Source organism: Triturus cristatus, chromosome 4_1 (assembly GCF_964204655.1).
Source record: "Triturus cristatus chromosome 4_1, aTriCri1.1, whole genome shotgun sequence".
Lineage (NCBI taxonomy): Eukaryota > Metazoa > Chordata > Amphibia > Caudata > Salamandridae > Triturus > Triturus cristatus.
In genome coordinates, this window is record NC_140585.1 from 1,263,040,557 (window position 1) to 1,263,064,670 (window position 24,114).

A 24,114-nucleotide genomic window follows, 5' to 3' on the forward strand; every position below is an offset into this window, starting at 1 on the left:
CTAGAAGATGAAGGGCCGAGTCTGGCCATCAGTGCTGTGGTTGTTGTATTCATGTCTTTGCCGCATATGTTTTCTCCCACTGACCTATATCATGTGTAGTTTCCGAGACATATTTTCTTATGTTAATGTTCATAAGGAAATCCGCTATGCTTTGGGCTAAACCTTGTGACATTTGTGTTTCGGGGGCTGGGTAATCAGGGTCGTACTGGTGCTAGGAATAGGCCCAGGCACCAAAATAAAAGTGGGCCCAATTAGCGAACCAGATAGCTAAAAAAAATTGTCCCACATATGGAAATTGGGCCAGTTTGGATCTTGTAGAGACATGATGTATGGGTATTTTGCAAAGTATGGGAGACTGCGTGCATTTGAGTTTGCTGCATGCCATGCTTGTTATGATATGAGGGGAATGAACAGTATAAACCTGCCCACCTGTCAATAAAACAGACCCACAAACTGCTAAAAATAAAAGCAGCCCACAGATCTGTCTGACCAGCCCATTGGGCACTGCCTGATTGCTCTATGGGCCAGTCCGACCCTGTGGGTGATAAGCCCAGAAGTAAGAGCATGATGGCATGAAGGGAGAGCCACTTTTCACCGTTCTATATATATCTACAAAGTGACTTTCTCAAGACTCTTGATGATCCCCTTACCTCAGCGACAAACTGGTGGGTGATCACCAGCCTCCCTCCAATGTACACACCGCTTCTGCTGCTTACGCAACTTGAAATATGTATTCAACAGCTCAAGTGCTAGATTAAAACAAGCACTGGCAAAGCCAACAGGTCTCGCCCATGAGAAAGCTATTGGCTTTGCCAGTGTGTTTCAGCCTTGTTGTACACCAGCATGGCTGCTGTTCGGCATGGTTAAAAGTGATGGAGTGCCATAGAGTGGTGTAGCATAGAGTGGAGTGGCACAGAGTGGCGTAGAGAAAGTAGAGTGCAGTGGAAGCAAAAGTATGCTCCCAGGGACCATGTTGGTACCTGCTGCCCTGAGCTGCAGAAACTCCTACTGCCTCCAGTAAACTCAATAGTCTTAATCAACACACAGCTGACAGAAGAAATAATGTGTATAGCTACATGATTGGCACAGTTTGAGGCCGAGCAAGTCTGTATAATATTATCCTCCGCTCCAGAGCAAGTTGCCAGCCTGAAAAACCCTCATAACCATTTAAACGTGTTTCAAAAACCAACATGAAGTAGAGATATCATAATAAAGGAGCCCACCATCATTTGCCTCTCTAGAAACACATTGCACTGCTGGGCACACCAGGTTAGCGAGTAGAGTCAGTGACCAATGGAATACATTGCACTGTGATTCATGAAAAAATGAAGAGTAGGAAAACCAGTGCCCGAGTTTCCACTGAGTGCCTCTTAAATAAGTGCTTTGTGTAAATCAACTGCAACAGAATCTGATGGTGGAATCCGGTTGGCCATATCTCCCTGTATTTTATGACCGATGTCTCCATTAGAGTTAAACTGGACACATTTATAAAATTGCACTTCATTTCATTCTGGAACCAAATGGAGGCAAGCTCACAAAGATATTCACTGAACTAATCAGGCCTTAAGAGGCAAAGTGCCAGGGCTTTCGTTTGATAGCAAGAGCAAAGTTTACTAACCGTGTGGACTGAGGCATTTAATGCAGCCGCTAAATCATTAATGCATAAGCTATGTCATTGCTTACTTCTACTTGAAAGGTGCGAGTTCAATGGCATGATCCATCTTCTTGCCCTGAATTACCCTACAAGTCTTTAACCATTCTGTGGTTTCATGAGTTTTACCAATGGAAGCGCTTTAGTCTAGTGATGAAAGCACTATGGTTATAGACAGACTCAGACTGCATGGGCTGGATAATCTTTTATATAATGCGTGCAACTGACATTCCCCCTAAACCCGTCAACCATATAATCGGAATGACTACATGTGGAGTTGACATGTACACAATTCAAACAGATGTCAGCCAGAACACCATTTGCAATACCCTACTTATCTATTATCCCAATCTTAATAGCTGAGAATGTGACATAAAAAGGCTCCAAGAACAAACGTTTTATCTTTATACAAAACTATGAAAATGAAGAAGTGAACATCAAACAATTAAGCCAGGAGGAAATCCTTGTCCGCAACCTCTGTTGTAGGTGTGCTCTAATAATCAATCATTTGATTTTTTTTTTTTAGGTCTCGGAGACCTAGTGCTGGAGCGCGCATGCACTCCTCGCTCTGCGAGGCTTATTGTTATCGATACGGTTTGAGAAGGGAACTTGAAGCCCCGCCCATCTTTGTGATTCGCTGGCGTCATCCTCCATGCTAAACGCTAGCTTCCGATTGAAAAGGAGGATTCTTAGTCCCTCCTTGTTACCGCTCTGTCTCCTTTTGGGACTGCCCATCCAGACTGGATCTTTTACTTGTGTCCTGACACGGCCCCCCTCATAAGTGTGCAAGCACTCTTTTATTTTTATTTTCAGCGCGGTCCGCCTCGGCCGCGCTTGTTTATTTATGTAATTATTTTCGCTGTTTCGGGGGACATCTTCATCTGGTCTGATAGCTTTGGCACTTGCTGCTGAGAATTGAACTTGTTTCCCGCAGGGTGCACACCGCCTGCCAGTCTGCGGGTGATGTGCGACGTTGTCGGGAATATGTTGTAATGTACCTTTTACTCAATGCACTCTCCCCATTGTGGTTCTCTGCCTTGCTGCTCAGCCTATGCTGAGGTCATATAGAATGTTCATTGTGTTTCTATTGAAAGGAGATTCAGTTGGTGTGGAAGGGCTGCTCCTGGTGGGGCACTTTTATGGATCAGAACATCTTCCTGTAACTTGTAACCTGTGAAGTAATCTTAAGAATAAATCAACTACCTTTTCTACAAGACTTGCCTGCGCAACAGAATACTGTCACTGGTGACCATTCCCGTAGCTTAAAGTCTGGGGTGTCCAAAGGTGGCCTGCAGTGCTCCACGTGCCTCTCTACCTTGCATGTTACCCGGGGGCACAACAACAAAACTCTTAAAGTCCACCTGCTAAACTGATCTCGATTTGTGCACAACAGTGAGTTATGCCTCACTTTATTCCCACTTCTCGTATTTGGCGGGGGTGCTGTTGGATTTAAAAAAATAAATAATTTAGTGGGTTTTGTGGGTCCTTGTAAACCCATCCCTCCCTGTTTCAGTACGGAGTCTGCTGAGCCAGTCTAATATTATAATGGCCTAGCAATCGACCAACCCCGTTATGCGGACTCTATGCAGGCATGGGTTTTCATGTAACACAAAGCATTCTGGTACTTGTAGTGCCCTAATGAGTCTACCCCCAAGGTGCTTATGCTAAAAAAAACAACGGGCTCAGACAGCCTCATACTATGGTAGGCGTTTGACTTTTTTTTTCTCTTAAAAATGTAATTGACACATACTTGAGACTTTAAACAAGCGTTCACTGGACAGTGCCAACCTGTTAGTGTTGTACTCTATCTACTGTGTGTTTTAGAAGCGGGAAAAAAGTTGCCTTAATATAGTAGCTCAGTTGCTCAGAAACTGAAGGCCTGAAAGAAGCAAAATAAGAATGCTTACACCTCCCCGTCCCCTCGCCGCCCCTCCTTTCAAGTAGATGTGGTGCACAAAATGCCATCCCAGATGGACCAGCAGCGCCAATGGTTATGCCAGTGATCTATGGTGTAAATAAAGGCACAATGTAAGTGGGACACTTACCAACTGTCAGGCCAGACTAAAACAACAGAATCCATGGTCTGTGGCAGGGACTAATCCGGGAGGGTGGTAGGATTCCTGAGCCCCACTCCCGCAGTGGCGCATGGGGGGCTTTTGTACTAATTGCAGTGTTTGATCTGGAAGTGCATGAGCGCAAAGGTTATTTTGGGTGCCCACCGTCTAGTGCTGCCGAATGCCAGGGTTGATTAATGCCTGGGCTGTCCAGTCTAGATTCCACTCGTGCCTTGAACTTCGATGACCCAACCCTTCCCTACCCCCCAGTTCCTAATTTTTCCAGGAGTCTTTATGGTGGTTGTTGTTGTACGACTGCATCTGTATGTGTGACTTCAGTAAGCCATGTCCTATTATGGAGAATAATGCTATCAGTGGTAGTTACTTACTAATCCGATCACACAAGCAACTGCTTGAAAAACCACCAACACAACAACCCTGTCTTAGTACTTTGGTAGCATTCCTCTGCATCTTCATCATCAGCTCATCTGATTCTACACACCCACCCTCCCCGCAACAGTTAACAAGCATTTGCGATGCAATAGGTCTCACATTTGCAAGAGTTTAAGCTATTGGCATTTTAAATGATAATGCCTTTTATTTATGTTTTAAAAACCAACACATAAATAAAAGACATGTCATTTACAATGCCAAGAGCTCAAACTGTTGCAAATGCGAGACCTATTGCATTGCAAATGCTTGTTTTTACTGGTAGCATTCAAATCTCATACCTTTGGGCACTGGGGCCTATATAGATTACTCAGTCATATTAATGAACATTATTTAGAAGATTAACATAAAATGCAATTTCACCCATTTAAATGTATGCTTAAGCTTCAGACATCGCAAATAAAATAAACAAAATTGTTTGTTGCAGTGTAGTTGCGTATCTAGAAGTATTATCATTAAAACACTAGATTTCATGATTTCTAAAGGCAAAAAGGGTATTTTTCCTCACTGCGACCTGCCAACAATTGTAGCAATGTTGTTCCTAAAATTAATTTTCCAAAAAATGAGAAAATCAGAAATCCGAGGACACCAAAGAGTGGTGCACTGATGGAACCTATTGGCTGCAAATGTGCATTTTAAATCCAGACCCGCAATTTCCTTGTCAGAAATCCCACCTAGTAAACAGACTCCGAGCACAGACACACTTCGAACTCTGTAACACTGACTTTCAAGAACTGCTTCAGCAAAGGGATTGCCAGAGAACGGTAGAAGTCGGCACCTATTTGAAAAATATCTACTTGTGAAGACAGCAAGAGTTCATTGCATGAGTTTCAATAACATACTGGAAACGTTTGTATGACGTTAAATCACAATCCGTTGTAATACATGCCTTTACCACACATGCATACCAACACGTATGTCATTGCAACGGAAACCTTTACCACATATATTTTTTCAACAAATATGCCTTTACCACGCATCCCTTTACAATGAAATTTATTGTAAAAGCATGTATGATAAAAGCATATGGGTGGTAAAGGTTTCCCTGACACCTAACTTAAAACCTAATCCTGGTCCCTGGCGCACTCCAACCTGGCTCCTAACCCTTCTAAAAAAAATACCCTTCACCATCCCTATACCCTAAAACCCAAACCCCAACGCAACTCCCCATGACCCCCAGCCCTTCCCCTGCCCTAAACCCTAAAACCCGACCCCCAGCCCTTTCCCTACCCTAAACCCCACCCTTGTGTGACCCCCCCCAGCCCTTTCCCTACCCTAAACCACTATCCTTGTGCGACCCCCACCAGCCCTTTCCCCACCCTAAACCATAAAACACTACCCCTGCTGGACCCCCTCCAGCCCATAAAATAGTAGCCCCTGCTCCAGGCCCACTCTCCCTTACCTCGCTCCTTGCGGTTCGTGCAGGCAGCTCATCTGAGAGGGCGGTGCACGTCACTGTGCGGAAGCGGAAGAGTCTCTCCCTGTTGGAAAAACACACTCCCACACTGAAAGGGTGGTGGTGTTCTTCCGGACACACTGTGGTAGCTTGGCTCGAGTGGTCAGGAATCAGGCACCGTGCTAAGCATACGACATACCCAAACAATAACCATGCGTGCATCCGTTCCAAAAACGACTCTACACCGTAAAAATTATGAAAATATCTTTCTTTATCTTCTTTTTCTCTTAGTTGCTGATTGGATAAATAAATAACAATCACAATATACAAACTTTTTAAATAGTGCAGGTCAAATAAATACTGGCTTAATGATTCAATAAATAGGGGTGATCATAAATAATGAAGGCATAAATATAAGTGCAATACATACAGGCAATTAAATATTCTGAGGCAATAAATACTGTAAACCAATAAATATTGTGCATCAATAAATACTGTGGACCAATAAATACAGTGAAGCAATAAATAGGTTAAATACAATAAATACAGTGCCCCTAATAAATACTTAAAAGCTGACAGTGACACTCATAGAATCAGATCACTTTTGAATTCCTAAGGGCTGATTTGGCCCAGGCACAGCTTGTGGGGATGTGGAAGGCTTGGGGGTGTCTACTCCCTGGCTTGGACAAGGCTGAGGCCTAAACTGAGGTAGATCAAGGGGGGAATACCAGAGACCTGGCTCTCTCCCTCCACACAACTTCTCTAGATTAGTCCCAGCTCACCCCTGGCACAGTCAGGTTGGTTCTAGCACCTCCCTAGCCCCTTAGAGCAGTCTCTCAGGTCTCCACAGGGCCTTAGGCGCCCTCTACTCCACTTACTGCCCTTTTTCTGATGCCCCGACGCCGCTGGAGTCGTGTCGACGCCGTGAGGCGGTTCCGGTTCGATGTTGGCGGCCTCGGCACAATGTCAGTTCTTGACGACGCCGGTAGGCGGTTCCGGTTCGATGTCGGCGGCCTCGGCTCGATCTCGACCTCCGATTCGATGGCGTCGGGCAGTCTTTACTCGATGTCGACTTCCGGCGGCTCCGGAGTGCGATCCTCACTCCCGACCTCCGGTGCTCCTCTCCTTAGGTTTCCAGCGACTCCGGAGTGCGACCTCCACTCCCGACCTCCGGCGCTCCTCTCCTTAGGTTTCCGGCGACTCCGGAGTGCGACCTCCACTCCCGACCTCCGGCACGATTCTCTCAGGTTCCGGCGACTCCGGAGTGCGATCCTCACTCCCGACCTCCGGTACACTTCACCTTGGTCTCCGACGACTCCGGAGGGCGGACTTCACTCCTCCGATGACGCCGCTCACTCGACCTCGGGTGACTTCCTCCTCGACCTCTGGTACTCCTCACGACCTCTGACGGCGCCCTCTCTCGACCTCTGGCGGCTCCGGGTACGACGTCCGCTTTCCAGTCGGCGCCGCTTCTCCACCTCGGGCTCCCGGTCTCAGGCTACTCGACGTCGGACTCCAGGGAAACCAGTTTCCAGGTCAGGATCTTGCTGTTCTCTGTTTCTAAGGCCTGTTCCTGCTGTCCAGGTCCTTAGGATGGTTTTTCTTGCTTCTTCCCACACAGGGCTCCAGGCTGGGCTCAGTCAGTAGGGACTAGTATCAAGGGTGGGTTTATGGACCCCACTCCAGGCACAAGTTTCCACCCCTGCTGCTTCACTCCTTCCTCCTTCAAGTTTCTGCTGCTCACTCCTCACCAGTCAGGTGCCAACTGCCAGCTCCAACTGCCAACTCTCTGTCTTAGCTTCCCAACATTCTAAACCGCCTCCAACTGTCACAGGGTTCTGGAATGTTCTGGAAGGTGCTGGTAGGTTCCAGTGGATGCTGGTGATGTCACAGGTGGCCACCATTTTGTGCTCCAGGCCCTCAGACAGAAGTTTCAGGGGTAGCTAAAATGGCTCCCTGAATCTGCAGCAACACTAAAAAGTCTGGTGGTTCCCAAAAAGGAAAAATTCAAACAGGGTTTGAGGCAAAAGTGGGACAAAATAAATAATGATGAGGAGGGACCACCCAAAGGGCTGACAGGTCTAACACGCGTCCCCCCCAGCTGAAAGTGGGGAGAGCTACCCAACCCCTTGGGAGTTCTCATCACTAAGGCGGAAATACCTTGAGAGACCGTCTGCATTGGCGTGGTCCACTCCAGGCCGATGTTCCACCTGAAAGTCCATTCCCTGTAGGGAAATAGACCACCTCAACAACTTGGGATTCTCCCCCTTCATTTGCATCAGCCAACGAAGGGGTCTGTGGTCGGTCTGAACCAGGAAGTGCGAGCTAAACAGGTATGGCCGCAACTTCTTCAGAGCCCATACCACTGCAAAGGCTTCACGCTCTATTGCACTCCACTTCTGTTCCCTGGGAAGTAGTCTCCGGGATAGGAAGACCACGGGTTGATCCAGACCCTCTTCGTTGAGTTGCGATAACACTGCCCCAATGCCATGTTCTGATGCATCTGTCTGGACAATGAACTCCTTGGAAAAGTCTGGGGCCCTTAAGACCGGGGCCTCGCACATGGCTTTCTTCAATCTCTCAAAGGCTTGCTGACAAGCCTCCGTCCAGACTACCCGTCGAGGTTGTTTCTTGGACGTGAGCTCCGTGAGGGGGGCTACGATGGTACCGTACCCCTTCACGAAGCGGCGGTAGTATCCCGTGAGGCCCAAAAATGCTCGGACCTCAGTCTGTGTCTTGGGGGGTTCCCAGGCCATGATGGCCTCGATCTTCGCCTGGAGGGGTTGCACCGCTCCCCTACCCACCAAGTGTCCAAGGTACACTACCGACCCCTGCCCGATCTGGCACTTGCTGGCCTTGATCGTCAATCCAGCTTGTCTCAGGGCCTGGAGAACAGCTTGCAGGTGACGCAAGTGATCCTCCCAGCTGTTACTGAAGACGGCTATGTCATCCAGATAAGCAGCAGAGAAACTCTCCATTCCGGTGAGGATCTGGTTTACCAGGCGCTGAAACGTGGCAGGTGCGTTCTTGAGCCCAAAGGGCATCACACAGAACTGGTAGTGGCCATTGGGCGTGGAGAAGGCTGACCTTTCCCTTGCTCCATCAGTCAAAGAGATCTGCCAGTACCCTGAAGTAAGGTCAAAGGTACTTAGATATTGGGCAGCTCCCAGCTGGTCAATCAATTCATCCGCCCTAGGGATCGGATGAGCATCAGTTTTGGTCACTGAATTCAGTCCCCGATAGTCCACACAGAACCTCAGTTCTGGTTGGGCACCCGGTGGTGCAGCTTTTGGTACTAACACCACCGGACTGGACCAGGGGCTGCTAGAAGGTTCGATCACTCCTAGCTCCAGCATCTTAGTGACTTCACTATGAATGCTGGCCTTCACCTTGTCTGACATCCGGTAGATCTTGGACTTCACAGGTGGGCTGTCTCCTGTGTCCACGTCATGGACGCACAGGTGAGTCCTACCCGGGACAAGGGAGAACAACGAGGAGTACTGCCCCAGGACCTGGCGACAGTCCTCCTGCTGTTCAGGAGTTAGAGATTGGGAGAGAATCACTCCCTCCACCAACCCATCCTTCTCTTGAGACGCAAACAGATCAGGGAGAGGCTCGCTTTCCACGTCCTCTCCTCCATCAGTCACCATCATCAAGATGACTTCGGGCCTCTCGTGGTGGGGTTTGAGGCGGTTGGCATGCAGCACCCGCAGGGGCTGACGAGGGGTCTTCAGGTCCACCAAGTAGGTAGCCTTACCCTTCTTCTCCAACACCTCAAAGGGTCCTGACCAGCGATCCTGGAGGGCACTAAGCTCTCCGGGTTCGATCACCCACACCTTCTGGCCAGGCTCCAACTCCACCGGGTGAGCGTTGTGGTCATACCACGCCTTCATCACTGCTTGGCTGGCTTCCAAGTTGTCAGAAGCTTGCTTCCACAACTTAGCCATTTGGCTCCGGAAGGCCAGCATGTAGCTCACCACATCCTGGGGAAGCTTTCTGGGAGTTCTTTCCCATCCGTCTCTCACCAGGTTGAGAGGTCCACGTACAGGGTGCCCATACAGAAGCTCGAAGGGGCTGAAGCCCACTCCCTTCTGTGGCACTTCCCTGTAGGAAAAAAGTAAACAGGGTAGGAGGACGTCCCATTTCCTCCGCAGGCTTTCAGGCAGACTTCTGATCATGCCCTTCAAGGTTTTGTTAAACCTCTCCACCAGACCATTTGTCTGGGGGTGGTAAGGAGTGGTGAACCGGTATGTCACTCCACACTCCTTCCACATGGCCCGCATGTACGCTGACATGAAGTTGGTCCCCCTGTCGGACACAACTTCCTTGGGAAAACCCACTTGGGTAAAGATTCCCATCAGGGCCCTAGCCACAACAGGTGCTGTTATGGTCCTCAGAGGTATTGCCTCTGGGTACCGTGTGGCATGATCCACCAGAACCAGGATAAACCTGTGACCAGCTGTAGTCGGTGGATCTAACGGACCCACAATGTCGATGCCCACCCTTTCAAAGGGGGTGCTAACGACAGGAAGTGGTTCCAGGGGAGCTTTCAGCTTCACCCCTGTTTTCCCACTGGCTTGGCAAGACACACATGTCCGGCAGTAGGTATCGGACGACACTTTCATCTGAGGCCAATAAAAGTGTGGGACAAGACGGGCGAAGGTCTTGTCTTGCCCCAGGTGTCCTGCCAATGGTATCTCGTGAGCCAACTCCAGAAGGAAGGCTCGATAACGTTGAGGGACTACCAAGGCTCGTGACGATCCGTGTAGGGGTGCCTTGGGTTCACTGTAGAGGAGGCCATCCTCCCAGTAAACACTGTAGTTCCCTTCAACGTTCCCTGCTGCCTGGGCTTCGGCCTGTCGCCTCAGCCCCTCAAGGGTAGGGCACTCCCTCTGGCCCTGGCAGAATTCCTCCCTGGACGGGCCTCCCTCCACGTGCCACTCGGCCGGGATGGGTAGGTCCTCCAGGTTGGTAACGTCCCCCACCGCAGACTCCTGGTCCACCACCTCCGGTGGCCTATCCGTCCTACGGGGTGGGGATGCCGAGGCAGGCTCCCCCTGTCCTCGGTTCTTCCCTTGACTGGCAGCTGGCTGGGCCTTTGTTCCAGGCTCCAGCCGAAACGAACTCCCTCTTCGGGTAGTCGCGGACCTTGTGCTAACACAGGCCCAGTCAGGTGTACCCAGCATCTCGGTGTGAGTCCGGTATTCCACCTCCTTCCAAGCGTTGTGCTCCATGTCATTCCCCAGCAGACAATCAACTGGCACGGCAGGGCTTACGGCAACTCAAAGTGAACCTGCAACCCCCCCCCATTCAAAGGGAACCTCGGCCACTGGATAGTGGCCTGTTCTGCCGTCAGCCATCGCGGCTGGGTGGAGTACATCGGGAATTACCTGCTCTGGAGACACCAGTTGGCTACGCACCATAGTCATACTGGCTCCTGTGTCTCTCAGAGCCTCCCCTCTTTGGCCGTTGATGGTGACCCACTGCCCATACTTTGCGGTATTTGCGGGCACCTGGATCTTAGGAACCATCTCCCGTTCTCCCAGGGACACTAAAGTGACACCCGCCCACTCCCTTCCCTTAGTTAAGGGCATCTCCTCCCCGAGCACTACACTAGCTACTCCGGGGGTCTTTCCTCCAGTGGGAGGGGGTGGTCGTTTCAAGCACTTCGGATCTCCTTTATAGTGTCCAACGCCACCGCACTCATAGCAATGGACAACCCTTGGCTGCTGACTCTGGCCAGGATTAGGGTTTCTGGGTGGGTTAGCCCTAGGGGTGAATCCTGTTCCCTTCCCTTGGAAGTTATTTTGGGGGCCTTTGGAGAACTCCTTTTTCTTTTCCCCTCCCTCTTTCTTCTGGGGGGCGCCCTGTCCGGCCTTTTGAGTATCCCCTCCAGTCCCCCTTGTGGACACCCGGGTACTAGCCCAAATGTCCGCCTCCTCAGCAAGCTTCCGGGGACTGGTCAGCTTGCTATCCACCAGGTGTTGCCGCAGTTCAGGGAAACATTTCTCGAGCAGGTGTTCCTTCAGTACTAGGTCAAACAACCCCTCGTAGTTCCTCACTTCACTGCCCTGAATCCAACCTTCCAGTGCCTTCTTTGCATAGTCCAGGAAGTCCACCCAATTCTGTGTGCCCAGTTTGTGACTACCCCTGAACTTCTGTCTGTACTTTTCGGGTGTTAGTCCAAACTTCCTTATGAGCGCCAGTTTCATGGTGGGGTAGTGGGTCTGCTCATCCTCTTCGAGGGCCAATAAAGCATCCCTACCAGCTGGAGGCATGTACTTGTACAATCCCCCTCCCCAGTACTTCTCTGGAACCCCATGGGCCCTCAACGAGACCTCATAGGCCGCTAGCCACTTGGCGATATCATCACCCACCCCATAGCTAGCTACTATGTCCTTTGGCAGGTAGGGTTTAGGTTCCCTGGTGATCTCTTGGGTTTGGCTGCCACCATTAGGAACAGGTTGTGCCCCGATTCTCAGGATCTGAAGATCTATTTCTTTCAGTCGTAATTCATGGGCCATCCTCTGCTCCTCCTTCTCCTTCTCCAGCCTTGCTAAGTCCCATGTGAGCTGTCTTTTCTCCCTCCGGTCTGTTAACTCCACTTCAGACAAGCCACCGCTAGAGGCACTGCTGCCCTTCCTGGAAAGTGTCCTGGGCCCCGCTGACAGGTTCCCCACCTCAGGTTGGTACATCTCAGCCCCCTCGGTGTCAGGCTCTCCATCCCTGTCTTCCTCCTCAGCCTTGCTTTCCCGTCGTGCCTCCCCCCAAGCCCTTAAGCTGGTTTGGAGTGCACCCTTCTTTGCTCCTGGGGGACAGTACACCCCCTCCCGCTGGCAAAACTCCCTGAGTTGGGCCACAGTGTACGTTTCTAGATTTTCTAGTACAAACTCCATCTCGCCCACTCAGGTCAGAGGACAGGTTTTGTGCAGTAACTATGCAGGGGGGTACCTTATATAATACCTCCTCCCACCACCAGAGTAAATTTGGAAAAAAACAAAAACCCACAATTAGGAAGGCCGCTTTGAGAAAACTCCCGGTGTAGGCCTATGGACTACCCACAGTTATTGTTGAGTATACGTAGGCACAGCTCAATCCCACCGCTGAACACCAATTATGTTGGAAAAACACACTCCCACACTGAAAGGGTGGTGGTGTTCTTCCGGACACACTGTGGTAGCTTGGCTCGAGTGGTCAGGAATCAGGCACCGTGCTAAGCATACGACATACCCAAACAATAACCATGCGTGCATCCGTTCCAAAAACGACTCTACACCGTAAAAATTATGAAAATATCTTTCTTTATCTTCTTTTTCTCTTAGTTGCTGATTGGATAAATAAATAACAATCACAATATACAAACTTTTTAAATAGTGCAGGTCAAATAAATACTGGCTTAATGATTCAATAAATAGGGGTGATCATAAATAATGAAGGCATAAATATAAGTGCAATACATACAGGCAATTAAATATTCTGAGGCAATAAATACTGTAAACCAATAAATATTGTGCATCAATAAATACTGTGGACCAATAAATACAGTGAAGCAATAAATAGGTTAAATACAATAAATACAGTGCCCCTAATAAATACTTAAAAGCTGTCAGTGACACTCATAGAATCAGATCACTTTTGAATTCCTAAGGGCTGATTTGGCCCAGGCACAGCTTGTGGGGATGTGGAAGGCTTGGGGGTGTCTACTCCCTGGCTTGGACAAGGCTGAGGCCTAAACTGAGGTAGATCAAGGGGGGAATACCAGAGACCTGGCTCTCTCCCTCCACACAACTTCTCTAGATTAGTCCCAGCTCACCCCTGGCACAGTCAGGTTGGTTCTAGCACCTCCCTAGCCCCTTAGAGCAGTCTCTCAGGTCTCCACAGGGCCTTAGGCGCCCTCTACTCCACTTACTGCCCTTTTTCTGATGCCCCGACGCCGCTGGAGTCGTGTCGACGCCGTGAGGCGGTTCCGGTTCGATGTCGGCGGCCTCGGCACAATGTCAGTTCTTGACGACGCCGGTAGGCGGTTCCGGTTCGATGTCAGCGGCCTCGGCTCGATCTCGACCTCCGATTCGATGGCGTCGGGCAGTCTTTACTCGATGTCGACTTCCGGCGGCTCCGGAGTGCGATCCTCACTCCCGACCTCCGGTGCTCCTCTCCTTAGGTTTCCGGCGACTCCGGAGTGCGACCTCCACTCCCGACCTCCGGCGCTCCTCTTCTTAGGTTTCCGGCGACTCCGGAGTGCGACCTCCACTCCCGACCTCCGGCACGATTCTCTCAGGTTCCGGCGACTCCGGAGTGCGATCCTCACTCCCGACCTCCGGTACACTTCACCTTGGTCTCCGACGACTCCGGAGGGCGGACTTCACTCCTCCGATGACGCCGCTCACTCGACCTCGGGTGACTTCCTCCTCGACCTCTGGTACTCCTCACGACCTCTGACGGCGCCCTCTCTCGACCTCTGGCGGCTCCGGGTACGACGTCCGCTTTCCAGTCGGCGCCGCTTCTCCACCTCGGGCTCCCGGTCTCAGGCTACTCGACGTCGGACTCCAGGGAAACCAGTTTCCAGGTCAGGATCTTGCTGTTCTCTGTTTCTAAGGCCTGTTCCTGCTGTCCAGGTCCTTAGGATGGTTTTTCTTGCTTCTTCCCACACAGGGCTCCAGGCTGGGCTCAGTCAGTAGGGACTAGTATCAAGGGTGGGTTTATGGACCCCACTCCAGGCACAAGTTTCCACCCCTGCTGCTTCACTCCTTCCTCCTTCAAGTTTCTGCTGCTCACTCCTCACCAGTCAGGTGCCAACTGCCAGCTCCAACTGCCAACTCTCTGTCTTAGCTTCCCAACATTCTAAACCGCCTCCAACTGTCACAGGGTTCTGGAATGTTCTGGAAGGTGCTGGTAGGTTCCAGTGGATGCTGGTGATGTCACAGGTGGCCACCATTTTGTGCTCCAGGCCCTCAGACAGAAGTTTCAGGGGTAGCTAAAATGGCTCCCTGAATCTGCAGCAACACTAAAAAGTCTGGTGGTTCCCAAAAAGGAAAAATTCAAACAGGGTTTGAGGCAAAAGTGGGACAAAATAAATAATGATGAGGAGGGACCACCCAAAGGGCTGACAGGTCTAACACGCGTCCCCCCCAGCTGAAAGTGGGGAGAGCTACCCAACCCCTTGGGAGTTCTCATCACTAAGGCGGAAATACCTTGAGAGACCGTCTGCATTGGCGTGGTCCACTCCAGGCCGATGTTCCACCTGAAAGTCCATTCCCTGTAGGGAAATAGACCACCTCAACAACTTGGGATTCTCCCCCTTCATTTGCATCAGCCAACGAAGGGGTCTGTGGTCGGTCTGAACCAGGAAGTGCGAGCTAAACAGGTATGGCCGCAACTTCTTCAGAGCCCATACCACTGCAAAGGCTTCACGCTCTATTGCACTCCACTTCTGTTCCCTGGGAAGTAGTCTCCGGGATAGGAAGACCACGGGTTGATCCAGACCCTCTTCGTTGAGTTGCGATAACACTGCCCCAATGCCATGTTCTGATGCATCTGTCTGGACAATGAACTCCTTGGAAAAGTCTGGGGCCCTTAAGACCGGGGCCTCGCACATGGCTTTCTTCAATCTCTCAAAGGCTTGCTGACAAGCCTCCGTCCAGACTACCCGTCGAGGTTGTTTCTTGGACGTGAGCTCCGTGAGGGGGGCTACGATGGTACCGTACCCCTTCACGAAGCGGCGGTAGTATCCCGTGAGGCCCAAAAATGCTCGGACCTCAGTCTGTGTCTTGGGGGGTTCCCAGGCCATGATGGCCTCGATCTTCGCCTGGAGGGGTTGCACCGCTCCCCTACCCACCAAGTGTCCAAGGTACACTACCGACCCCTGCCCGATCTGGCACTTGCTGGCCTTGATCGTCAATCCAGCTTGTCTCAGGGCCTGGAGAACAGCTTGCAGGTGACGCAAGTGATCCTCCCAGCTGTTACTGAAGACGGCTATGTCATCCAGATAAGCAGCAGAGAAACTCTCCATTCCGGTGAGGATCTGGTTTACCAGGCGCTGAAACGTGGCAGGTGCGTTCTTGAGCCCAAAGGGCATCACACAGAACTGGTAGTGGCCATTGGGCGTGGAGAAGGCTGACCTTTCCCTTGCTCCATCAGTCAAAGAGATCTGCCAGTACCCTGAAGTAAGGTCAAAGGTACTTAGATATTGGGCAGCTCCCAGCTGGTCAATCAATTCATCCGCCCTAGGGATCGGATGAGCATCAGTTTTGGTCACTGAATTCAGTCCCCGATAGTCCACACAGAACCTCAGTTCTGGTTGGGCACCCGGTGGTGCAGCTTTTGGTACTAACACCACCGGACTGGACCAGGGGCTGCTAGAAGGTTCGATCACTCCTAGCTCCAGCATCTTAGTGACTTCACTATGAATGCTGGCCTTCACCTTGTCTGACATCCGGTAGATCTTGGACTTCACAGGTGGGCTGTCTCCTGTGTCCACGTCATGGACGCACAGGTGAGTCCTACCCGGGACAAGGGAGAACAACGAGGAGTACTGCCCCAGGACCTGGCGACAGTCCTCCTGCTGTTCAGGAGTTAGAGATTGGGAGAGAATCACTCCCTCCACCAACCCATCCTTCTCTTGAGACGCAAACAGATCAGGGAGAGGCTCGCTTTCCACGTCCTCTCCTCCATCAGTCACCATCATCAAGATGACTTCGGGCCTCTCGTGGTGGGGTTTGAGGCGGTTGGCATGCAGCACCCGCAGGGGCTGACGAGGGGTCTTCAGGTCCACCAAGTAGGTAGCCTTACCCTTCTTCTCCAACACCTCAAAGGGTCCTGACCAGCGATCCTGGAGGGCACTAAGCTCTCCGGGTTCGATCACCCACACCTTCTGGCCAGGCTCCAACTCCACCGGGTGAGCGTTGTGGTCATACCACGCCTTCATCACTGCTTGGCTGGCTTCCAAGTTGTCAGAAGCTTGCTTCCACAACTTAGCCATTTGGCTCCGGAAGGCCAGCATGTAGCTCACCACATCCTGGGGAAGCTTTCTGGGAGTTCTTTCCCATCCGTCTCTCACCAGGTTGAGAGGTCCACGTACAGGGTGCCCATACAGAAGCTCGAAGGGGCTGAAGCCCACTCCCTTCTGTGGCACTTCCCTGTAGGAAAAAAGTAAACAGGGTAGGAGGACGTCCCATTTCCTCCGCAGGCTTTCAGGCAGACTTCTGATCATGCCCTTCAAGGTTTTGTTAAACCTCTCCACCAGACCATTTGTCTGGGGGTGGTAAGGAGTGGTGAACCGGTATGTCACTCCACACTCCTTCCACATGGCCCGCATGTACGCTGACATGAAGTTGGTCCCCCTGTCGGACACAACTTCCTTGGGAAAACCCACTTGGGTAAAGATTCCCATCAGGGCCCTAGCCACAACAGGTGCTGTTATGGTCCTCAGAGGTATTGCCTCTGGGTACCGTGTGGCATGATCCACCAGAACCAGGATAAACCTGTGACCAGCTGTAGTCGGTGGATCTAACGGACCCACAATGTCGATGCCCACCCTTTCAAAGGGGGTGCTAACGACAGGAAGTGGTTCCAGGGGAGCTTTCAGCTTCACCCCTGTTTTCCCACTGGCTTGGCAAGACACACATGTCCGGCAGTAGGTATCGGACGACACTTTCATCTGAGGCCAATAAAAGTGTGGGACAAGACGGGCGAAGGTCTTGTCTTGCCCCAGGTGTCCTGCCAATGGTATCTCGTGAGCCAACTCCAGAAGGAAGGCTCGATAACGTTGAGGGACTACCAAGGCTCGTGACGATCCGTGTAGGGGTGCCTTGGGTTCACTGTAGAGGAGGCCATCCTCCCAGTAAACACTGTAGTTCCCTTCAACGTTCCCTGCTGCCTGGGCTTCGGCCTGTCGCCTCAGCCCCTCAAGGGTAGGGCACTCCCTCTGGCCCTGGCAGAATTCCTCCCTGGACGGGCCTCCCTCCACGTGCCACTCGGCCGGGATGGGTAGGTCCTCCAGGTTGGTAACGTCCCCCACCGCAGACTCCTGGTCCACCACCTCCGGTGGCCTATCCGTCCTACGGGGTGGGGATGCCGAGGCAGGCTCCCCCTGTCCTCGGTTCTTCCCTTGACTGGCAGCTGGCTGGGCCTTTGTTCCAGGCTCCAGCCGAAACGAACTCCCTCTTCGGGTAGTCGCGGACCTTGTGCTAACACAGGCCCAGTCAGGTGTACCCAGCATCTCGGTGTGAGTCCGGTATTCCACCTCCTTCCAAGCGTTGTGCTCCATGTCATTCCCCAGCAGACAATCAACTGGCACGGCAGGGCTTACGGCAACTCAAAGTGAACCTGCAACCCCCCCCCATTCAAAGGGAACCTCGGCCACTGGATAGTGGCCTGTTCTGCCGTCAGCCATCGCGGCTGGGTGGAGTACATCGGGAATTACCTGCTCTGGAGACACCAGTTGGCTACGCACCATAGTCATACTGGCTCCTGTGTCTCTCAGAGCCTCCCCTCTTTGGCCGTTGATGGTGACCCACTGCCCATACTTTGCGGTATTTGCGGGCACCTGGATCTTAGGAACCATCTCCCGTTCTCCCAGGGACACTAAAGTGACACCCGCCCACTCCCTTCCCTTAGTTAAGGGCATCTCCTCCCCGAGCACTACACTAGCTACTCCGGGGGTCTTTCCTCCAGTGGGAGGGGGTGGTCGTTTCAAGCACTTCGGATCTCCTTTATAGTGTCCAACGCCACCGCACTCATAGCAATGGACAACCCTTGGCTGCTGACTCTGGCCAGGATTAGGGTTTCTGGGTGGGTTAGCCCTAGGGGTGAATCCTGTTCCCTTCCCTTGGAAGTTATTTTGGGGGCCTTTGGAGAACTCCTTTTTCTTTTCCCCTCCCTCTTTCTTCTGGGGGGCGCCCTGTCCGGCCTTTTGAGTATCCCCTCCAGTCCCCCTTGTGGACACCCGGGTACTAGCCCAAATGTCCGCCTCCTCAGCAAGCTTCCGGGGACTGGTCAGCTTGCTATCCACCAGGTGTTGCCGCAGTTCAGGGAAACATTTCTCGAGCAGGTGTTCCTTCAGTACTAGGTCAAACAACCCCTCGTAGTTCCTCACTTCACTGCCCTGAATCCAACCTTCCAGTGCCTTCTTTGCATAGTCCAGGAAGTCCACCCAATTCTGTGTGCCCAGTTTGTGACTACCCCTGAACTTCTGTCTGTACTTTTCGGGTGTTAGTCCAAACTTCCTTATGAGCGCCAGTTTCATGGTGGGGTAGTGGGTCTGCTCATCCTCTTCGAGGGCCAATAAAGCATCCCTACCAGCTGGAGGCATGTACTTGTACAATCCCCCTCCCCAGTACTTCTCTGGAACCCCATGGGCCCTCAACGAGACCTCATAGGCCGCTAGCCACTTGGCGATATCATCACCCACCCCATAGCTAGCTACTATGTCCTTTGGCAGGTAGGGTTTAGGTTCCCTGGTGATCTCTTGGGTTTGGCTGCCACCATTAGGAACAGGTTGTGCCCCGATTCTCAGGATCTGAAGATCTATTTCTTTCAGTCGTAATTCATGGGCCATCCTCTGCTCCTCCTTCTCCTTCTCCAGCCTTGCTAAGTCCCATGTGAGCTGTCTTTTCTCCCTCCGGTCTGTTAACTCCACTTCAGACAAGCCACCGCTAGAGGCACTGCTGCCCTTCCTGGAAAGTGTCCTGGGCCCCGCTGACAGGTTCCCCACCTCAGGTTGGTACATCTCAGCCCCCTCGGTGTCAGGCTCTCCATCCCTGTCTTCCTCCTCAGCCTTGCTTTCCCGTCGTGCCTCCCCCCAAGCCCTTAAGCTGGTTTGGAGTGCACCCTTCTTTGCTCCTGGGGGACAGTACACCCCCTCCCGCTGGCAAAACTCCCTGAGTTGGGCCACAGTGTACGTTTCTAGATTTTCTAGTACAAACTCCATCTCGCCCACTCAGGTCAGAGGACAGGTTTTGTGCAGTAACTATGCAGGGGGGTACCTTATATAATACCTCCTCCCACCACCAGAGTAAATTTGGAAAAAAACAAAAACCCACAATTAGGAAGGCCGCTTTGAGAAAACTCCCGGTGTAGGCCTATGGACTACCCACAGTTATTGTTGAGTATACGTAGGCACAGCTCAATCCCACCGCTGAACACCAATTATGTTGGAAAAACACACTCCCACACTGAAAGGGTGGTGGTGTTCTTCCGGACACACTGTGGTAGCTTGGCTCGAGTGGTCAGGAATCAGGCACCGTGCTAAGCATACGACATACCCAAACAATAACCATGCGTGCATCCGTTCCAAAAACGACTCTACACCGTAAAAATTATGAAAATATCTTTCTTTATCTTCTTTTTCTCTTAGTTGCTGATTGGATAAATAAATAACAATCACAATATACAAACTTTTTAAATAGTGCAGGTCAAATAAATACTGGCTTAATGATTCAATAAATAGGGGTGATCATAAATAATGAAGGCATAAATATAAGTGCAATACATACAGGCAATTAAATATTCTGAGGCAATAAATACTGTAAACCAATAAATATTGTGCATCAATAAATACTGTGGACCAATAAATACAGTGAAGCAATAAATAGGTTAAATACAATAAATACAGTGCCCCTAATAAATACTTAAAAGCTGTCAGTGACACTCATAGAATCAGATCACTTTTGAATTCCTAAGGGCTGATTTGGCCCAGGCACAGCTTGTGGGGATGTGGAAGGCTTGGGGGTGTCTACTCCCTGGCTTGGACAAGGCTGAGGCCTAAACTGAGGTAGATCAAGGGGGGAATACCAGAGACCTGGCTCTCTCCCTCCACACAACTTCTCTAGATTAGTCCCAGCTCACCCCTGGCACAGTCAGGTTGGTTCTAGCACCTCCCTAGCCCCTTAGAGCAGTCTCTCAGGTCTCCACAGGGCCTTAGGCGCCCTCTACTCCACTTACTGCCCTTTTTCTGATGCCCCGACGCCGCTGGAGTCGTGTCGACGCCGTGAGGCGGTTCCGGTTCGATGTCGGCGGCCTCGGCACAATGTCAGTTCTTGACGACGCCGGTAGGCGGTTCCGGTTCGATGTCAGCGGCCTCGGCTCGATCTCGACCTCCGATTCGATGGCGTCGGGCAGTCTTTACTCGATGTCGACTTCCGGCGGCTCCGGAGTGCGATCCTCACTCCCGACCTCCGGTGCTCCTCTCCTTAGGTTTCCGGCGACTCCGGAGTGCGACCTCCACTCCCGACCTCCGGCGCTCCTCTTCTTAGGTTTCCGGCGACTCCGGAGTGCGACCTCCACTCCCGACCTCCGGCACGATTCTCTCAGGTTCCGGCGACTCCGGAGTGCGATCCTCACTCCCGACCTCCGGTACACTTCACCTTGGTCTCCGACGACTCCGGAGGGCGGACTTCACTCCTCCGATGACGCCGCTCACTCGACCTCGGGTGACTTCCTCCTCGACCTCTGGTACTCCTCACGACCTCTGACGGCGCCCTCTCTCGACCTCTGGCGGCTCCGGGTACGACGTCCGCTTTCCAGTCGGCGCCGCTTCTCCACCTCGGGCTCCCGGTCTCAGGCTACTCGACGTCGGACTCCAGGGAAACCAGTTTCCAGGTCAGGATCTTGCTGTTCTCTGTTTCTAAGGCCTGTTCCTGCTGTCCAGGTCCTTAGGATGGTTTTTCTTGCTTCTTCCCACACAGGGCTCCAGGCTGGGCTCAGTCAGTAGGGACTAGTATCAAGGGTGGGTTTATGGACCCCACTCCAGGCACAAGTTTCCACCCCTGCTGCTTCACTCCTTCCTCCTTCAAGTTTCTGCTGCTCACTCCTCACCAGTCAGGTGCCAACTGCCAGCTCCAACTGCCAACTCTCTGTCTTAGCTTCCCAACATTCTAAACCGCCTCCAACTGTCACAGGGTTCTGGAATGTTCTGGAAGGTGCTGGTAGGTTCCAGTGGATGCTGGTGATGTCACAGGTGGCCACCATTTTGTGCTCCAGGCCCTCAGACAGAAGTTTCAGGGGTAGCTAAAATGGCTCCCTGAATCTGCAGCAACACTAAAAAGTCTGGTGGTTCCCAAAAAGGAAAAACAGGGTTTGAGGCAAAAGTGGGACAAAATAAATAATGATGAGGAGGGACCACCCAAAGGGCTGACAGGTCTAACACTCCCATTCTTCCATCGACGTGGATTGCCAACACGGGTGTTTCCATGCATATACATATATTTTTTTACGACACAAATGCCTTTACCATACACACCTTTACAACAAAATTTGTTGTAAAGAAATACGTGGTAAAAGCATACCCGTAGTAAAAAATTGCGTAGTAAAGTCTTTGTGTTGTAATGACACATATGTTCTAATGCTTGCTCTATAATGGAATGTGTGGAAACAGCAGTAATGGCTGTTTCCCACTGGCAACACGCTGCATACTGAGGTGCATAAGAAACTCCCAATGAATTCCAGGGCAAGAAATGCAGTCTGAAATACCCCCTCCAAAAAACAACCAAATCTCGTGGGATTGCCTCTTCCAGTAACATTCGCTCAATTGCTGGCTGCTTGAAAGAAGATCACAGAAACATATCTGGCACGCAAATGGTAAATAAGAAAAAAGTGCTATGACGCGGCCAGCATTGACCGCGTCATAGCACTATTTTTAAGCCATGTTACGAGGGAGGTGCGGGGTAGCAGGGAGGGAGAACCAGATGGGGCAGTGGGAAAGGGGGTGGGGTTGGAGAAGATATAGTGGCTGAACGAGAGTGCCGGGGACTGACAATTAAGTAGAATCGATCTGTGCATGGTGTGCGCTCCACAGAAAGGGAAGAGAGGGACCGGAGTTGCCAAAACATCATAGATTGACCTAAATTGCATAGGAAAGAATCAACAGATCATACAGATAAATATCAGTTGAAAACACAGTAAGTGATCAAAAGAGAGTTAAACAAACAGGAGAGACCATGGTACATTTCTTATTAAAAAATGCTCAGCTAGGCCCAAAACAAGCTAAAATATTCCGAGCTGTGGCCTGTACCATAATGCGTTGTGGGTTTCTGGTCACATGATCACCGTACATTTGAGTTACCGCTGAAGCCAGAAACAAACTACATCCATCACTACATAGAATCTACAACAAGCAACTCTCTAGCAGGCCAAACTTCAAACCAAGGTTAACAGGTAAGTAACATTGTCTTTTTCCTCTTCAACCAACCGTAAATTTGTCAATGGTAGATATGTATGGACAGGACCAATCAGGAAACAGATTAAAGTGAAAGCTCTCAGCAAACCCGCTCGGTTATCTTCTCTTGTTCCCTCTCATCCCCTATACTTATTTTAAATGCACGTCAACCCTGTTGTGCCTTATCGGTGTAACAGGATTCATATTAATAGGCCATTATTCTCTTGTGTTTCAGGGTCAGTGACCACGAGGCTGAAAACCTCATGGGAGCAGCAAACCTCAGCATCATCTTCGGGCCCACGCTCATGCGGCCCCTCAGCCAGGATCCTCTGGTGGTCCTGAGCAATATCTCCTCCCAGCGCCTGGTTGTACACCTACTAATCGAACACCAGAGGGTCTTCTTCTAAACACTTCCAGACCAGACTCTATGCTGAGATGCAACAGGAGGCTGTCTTCTCCTTGCGGGTCTATGCCTAGGCAGATAATGACACAGTCTCATTGGGTTCCAAGATGGGATACTCTGAAAACTTTCTTCCATGGAGCTGACTCAAAGGATGGTCATTCGGATACCCCAAGGCTACTTTATTTTCCACCTTCATAGGCCATCTTAAACTATTATTCCTAAATGTTTTGCATATGAAACTTAAGCGGCTTCTTCTGAAGTGGTCCATCGTAAAAACCCTTCTCATTGGACGACTCGAGTTTTTTGCACAAAGGCTGCCGCCGAACACTGGCATCTTTCGGGCTCTAAAGTTTCCTTTGCACAGGTGAAATGAGTTGCAACAAATGTAGAAGGCTCTTGTCCCACAATGATGTCATGCATTTTGTCAGCGTCAATCTATTTTATTATTATTTTAAGTTTATTTTATTTGATGTTATTTCAATGTTTTATATAACTTTGTCAAAACGTTAGGTTACTGAGCCCGGTGCAACAACACAAAGTAAAATGATACAATCATGAAAACAGAAGTTCAAAGCAAATTTTAACGACCGGAAATAAAATGTAATAAGAAGGTTTTGATTTGTTTTCTCTACTCAGTGAGACGTTACCAACAGGGCAAAGACTTTGAATTAGTGGAAAATAAAAAGCGCACACCTTGGAAAAGGTTGTGTAAGTGGTTTAGTCTTCTTGACTAATTAGAACTACACCTGGTACCAAATTACATATTGGATGAGCTGTCCCAGTTTGCACTGTGACCCACACTAAAATTGGGTGCAACTGCCACAGACTGGGAGAGTGAGCCCAATTACAGGCGAGCATTTTCAATGCAATAAGCCTCGCATTTGCAAGAGTTTAAGCTATTGGCGTTTTAAATTACAATGCCTTTTATTTATGTGTTTTTAAACCCAACACACATTTAAAAGGCACTGTTGTTTATAATGCCAACAGCCCAAACTCTCGCAAATGCGA

At 50.7% G+C, this 24,114-nt stretch overlaps 1 protein-coding gene across 1 annotated transcript in view; it reads left to right on the forward strand.

Annotated features, from left to right (window-relative positions):
* The window catches only part of LOC146856551 (N-chimaerin-like), an 80,320-nt gene extending 56,600 nt beyond the window's left edge, over positions 1 to 23,720 (forward strand). The window contains exon 7 of the mRNA XM_085654748.1: positions 22,939 to 23,720. Coding sequence (XP_085510874.1) covers positions 22,939 to 23,110 — 172 coding nt within the window. The 3' untranslated portion in view covers positions 23,111 to 23,720. The remainder of the gene's footprint in view (positions 1 to 22,938) is intronic.
* The last annotated feature ends 394 nt before the right edge of the window (positions 23,721 to 24,114 follow it).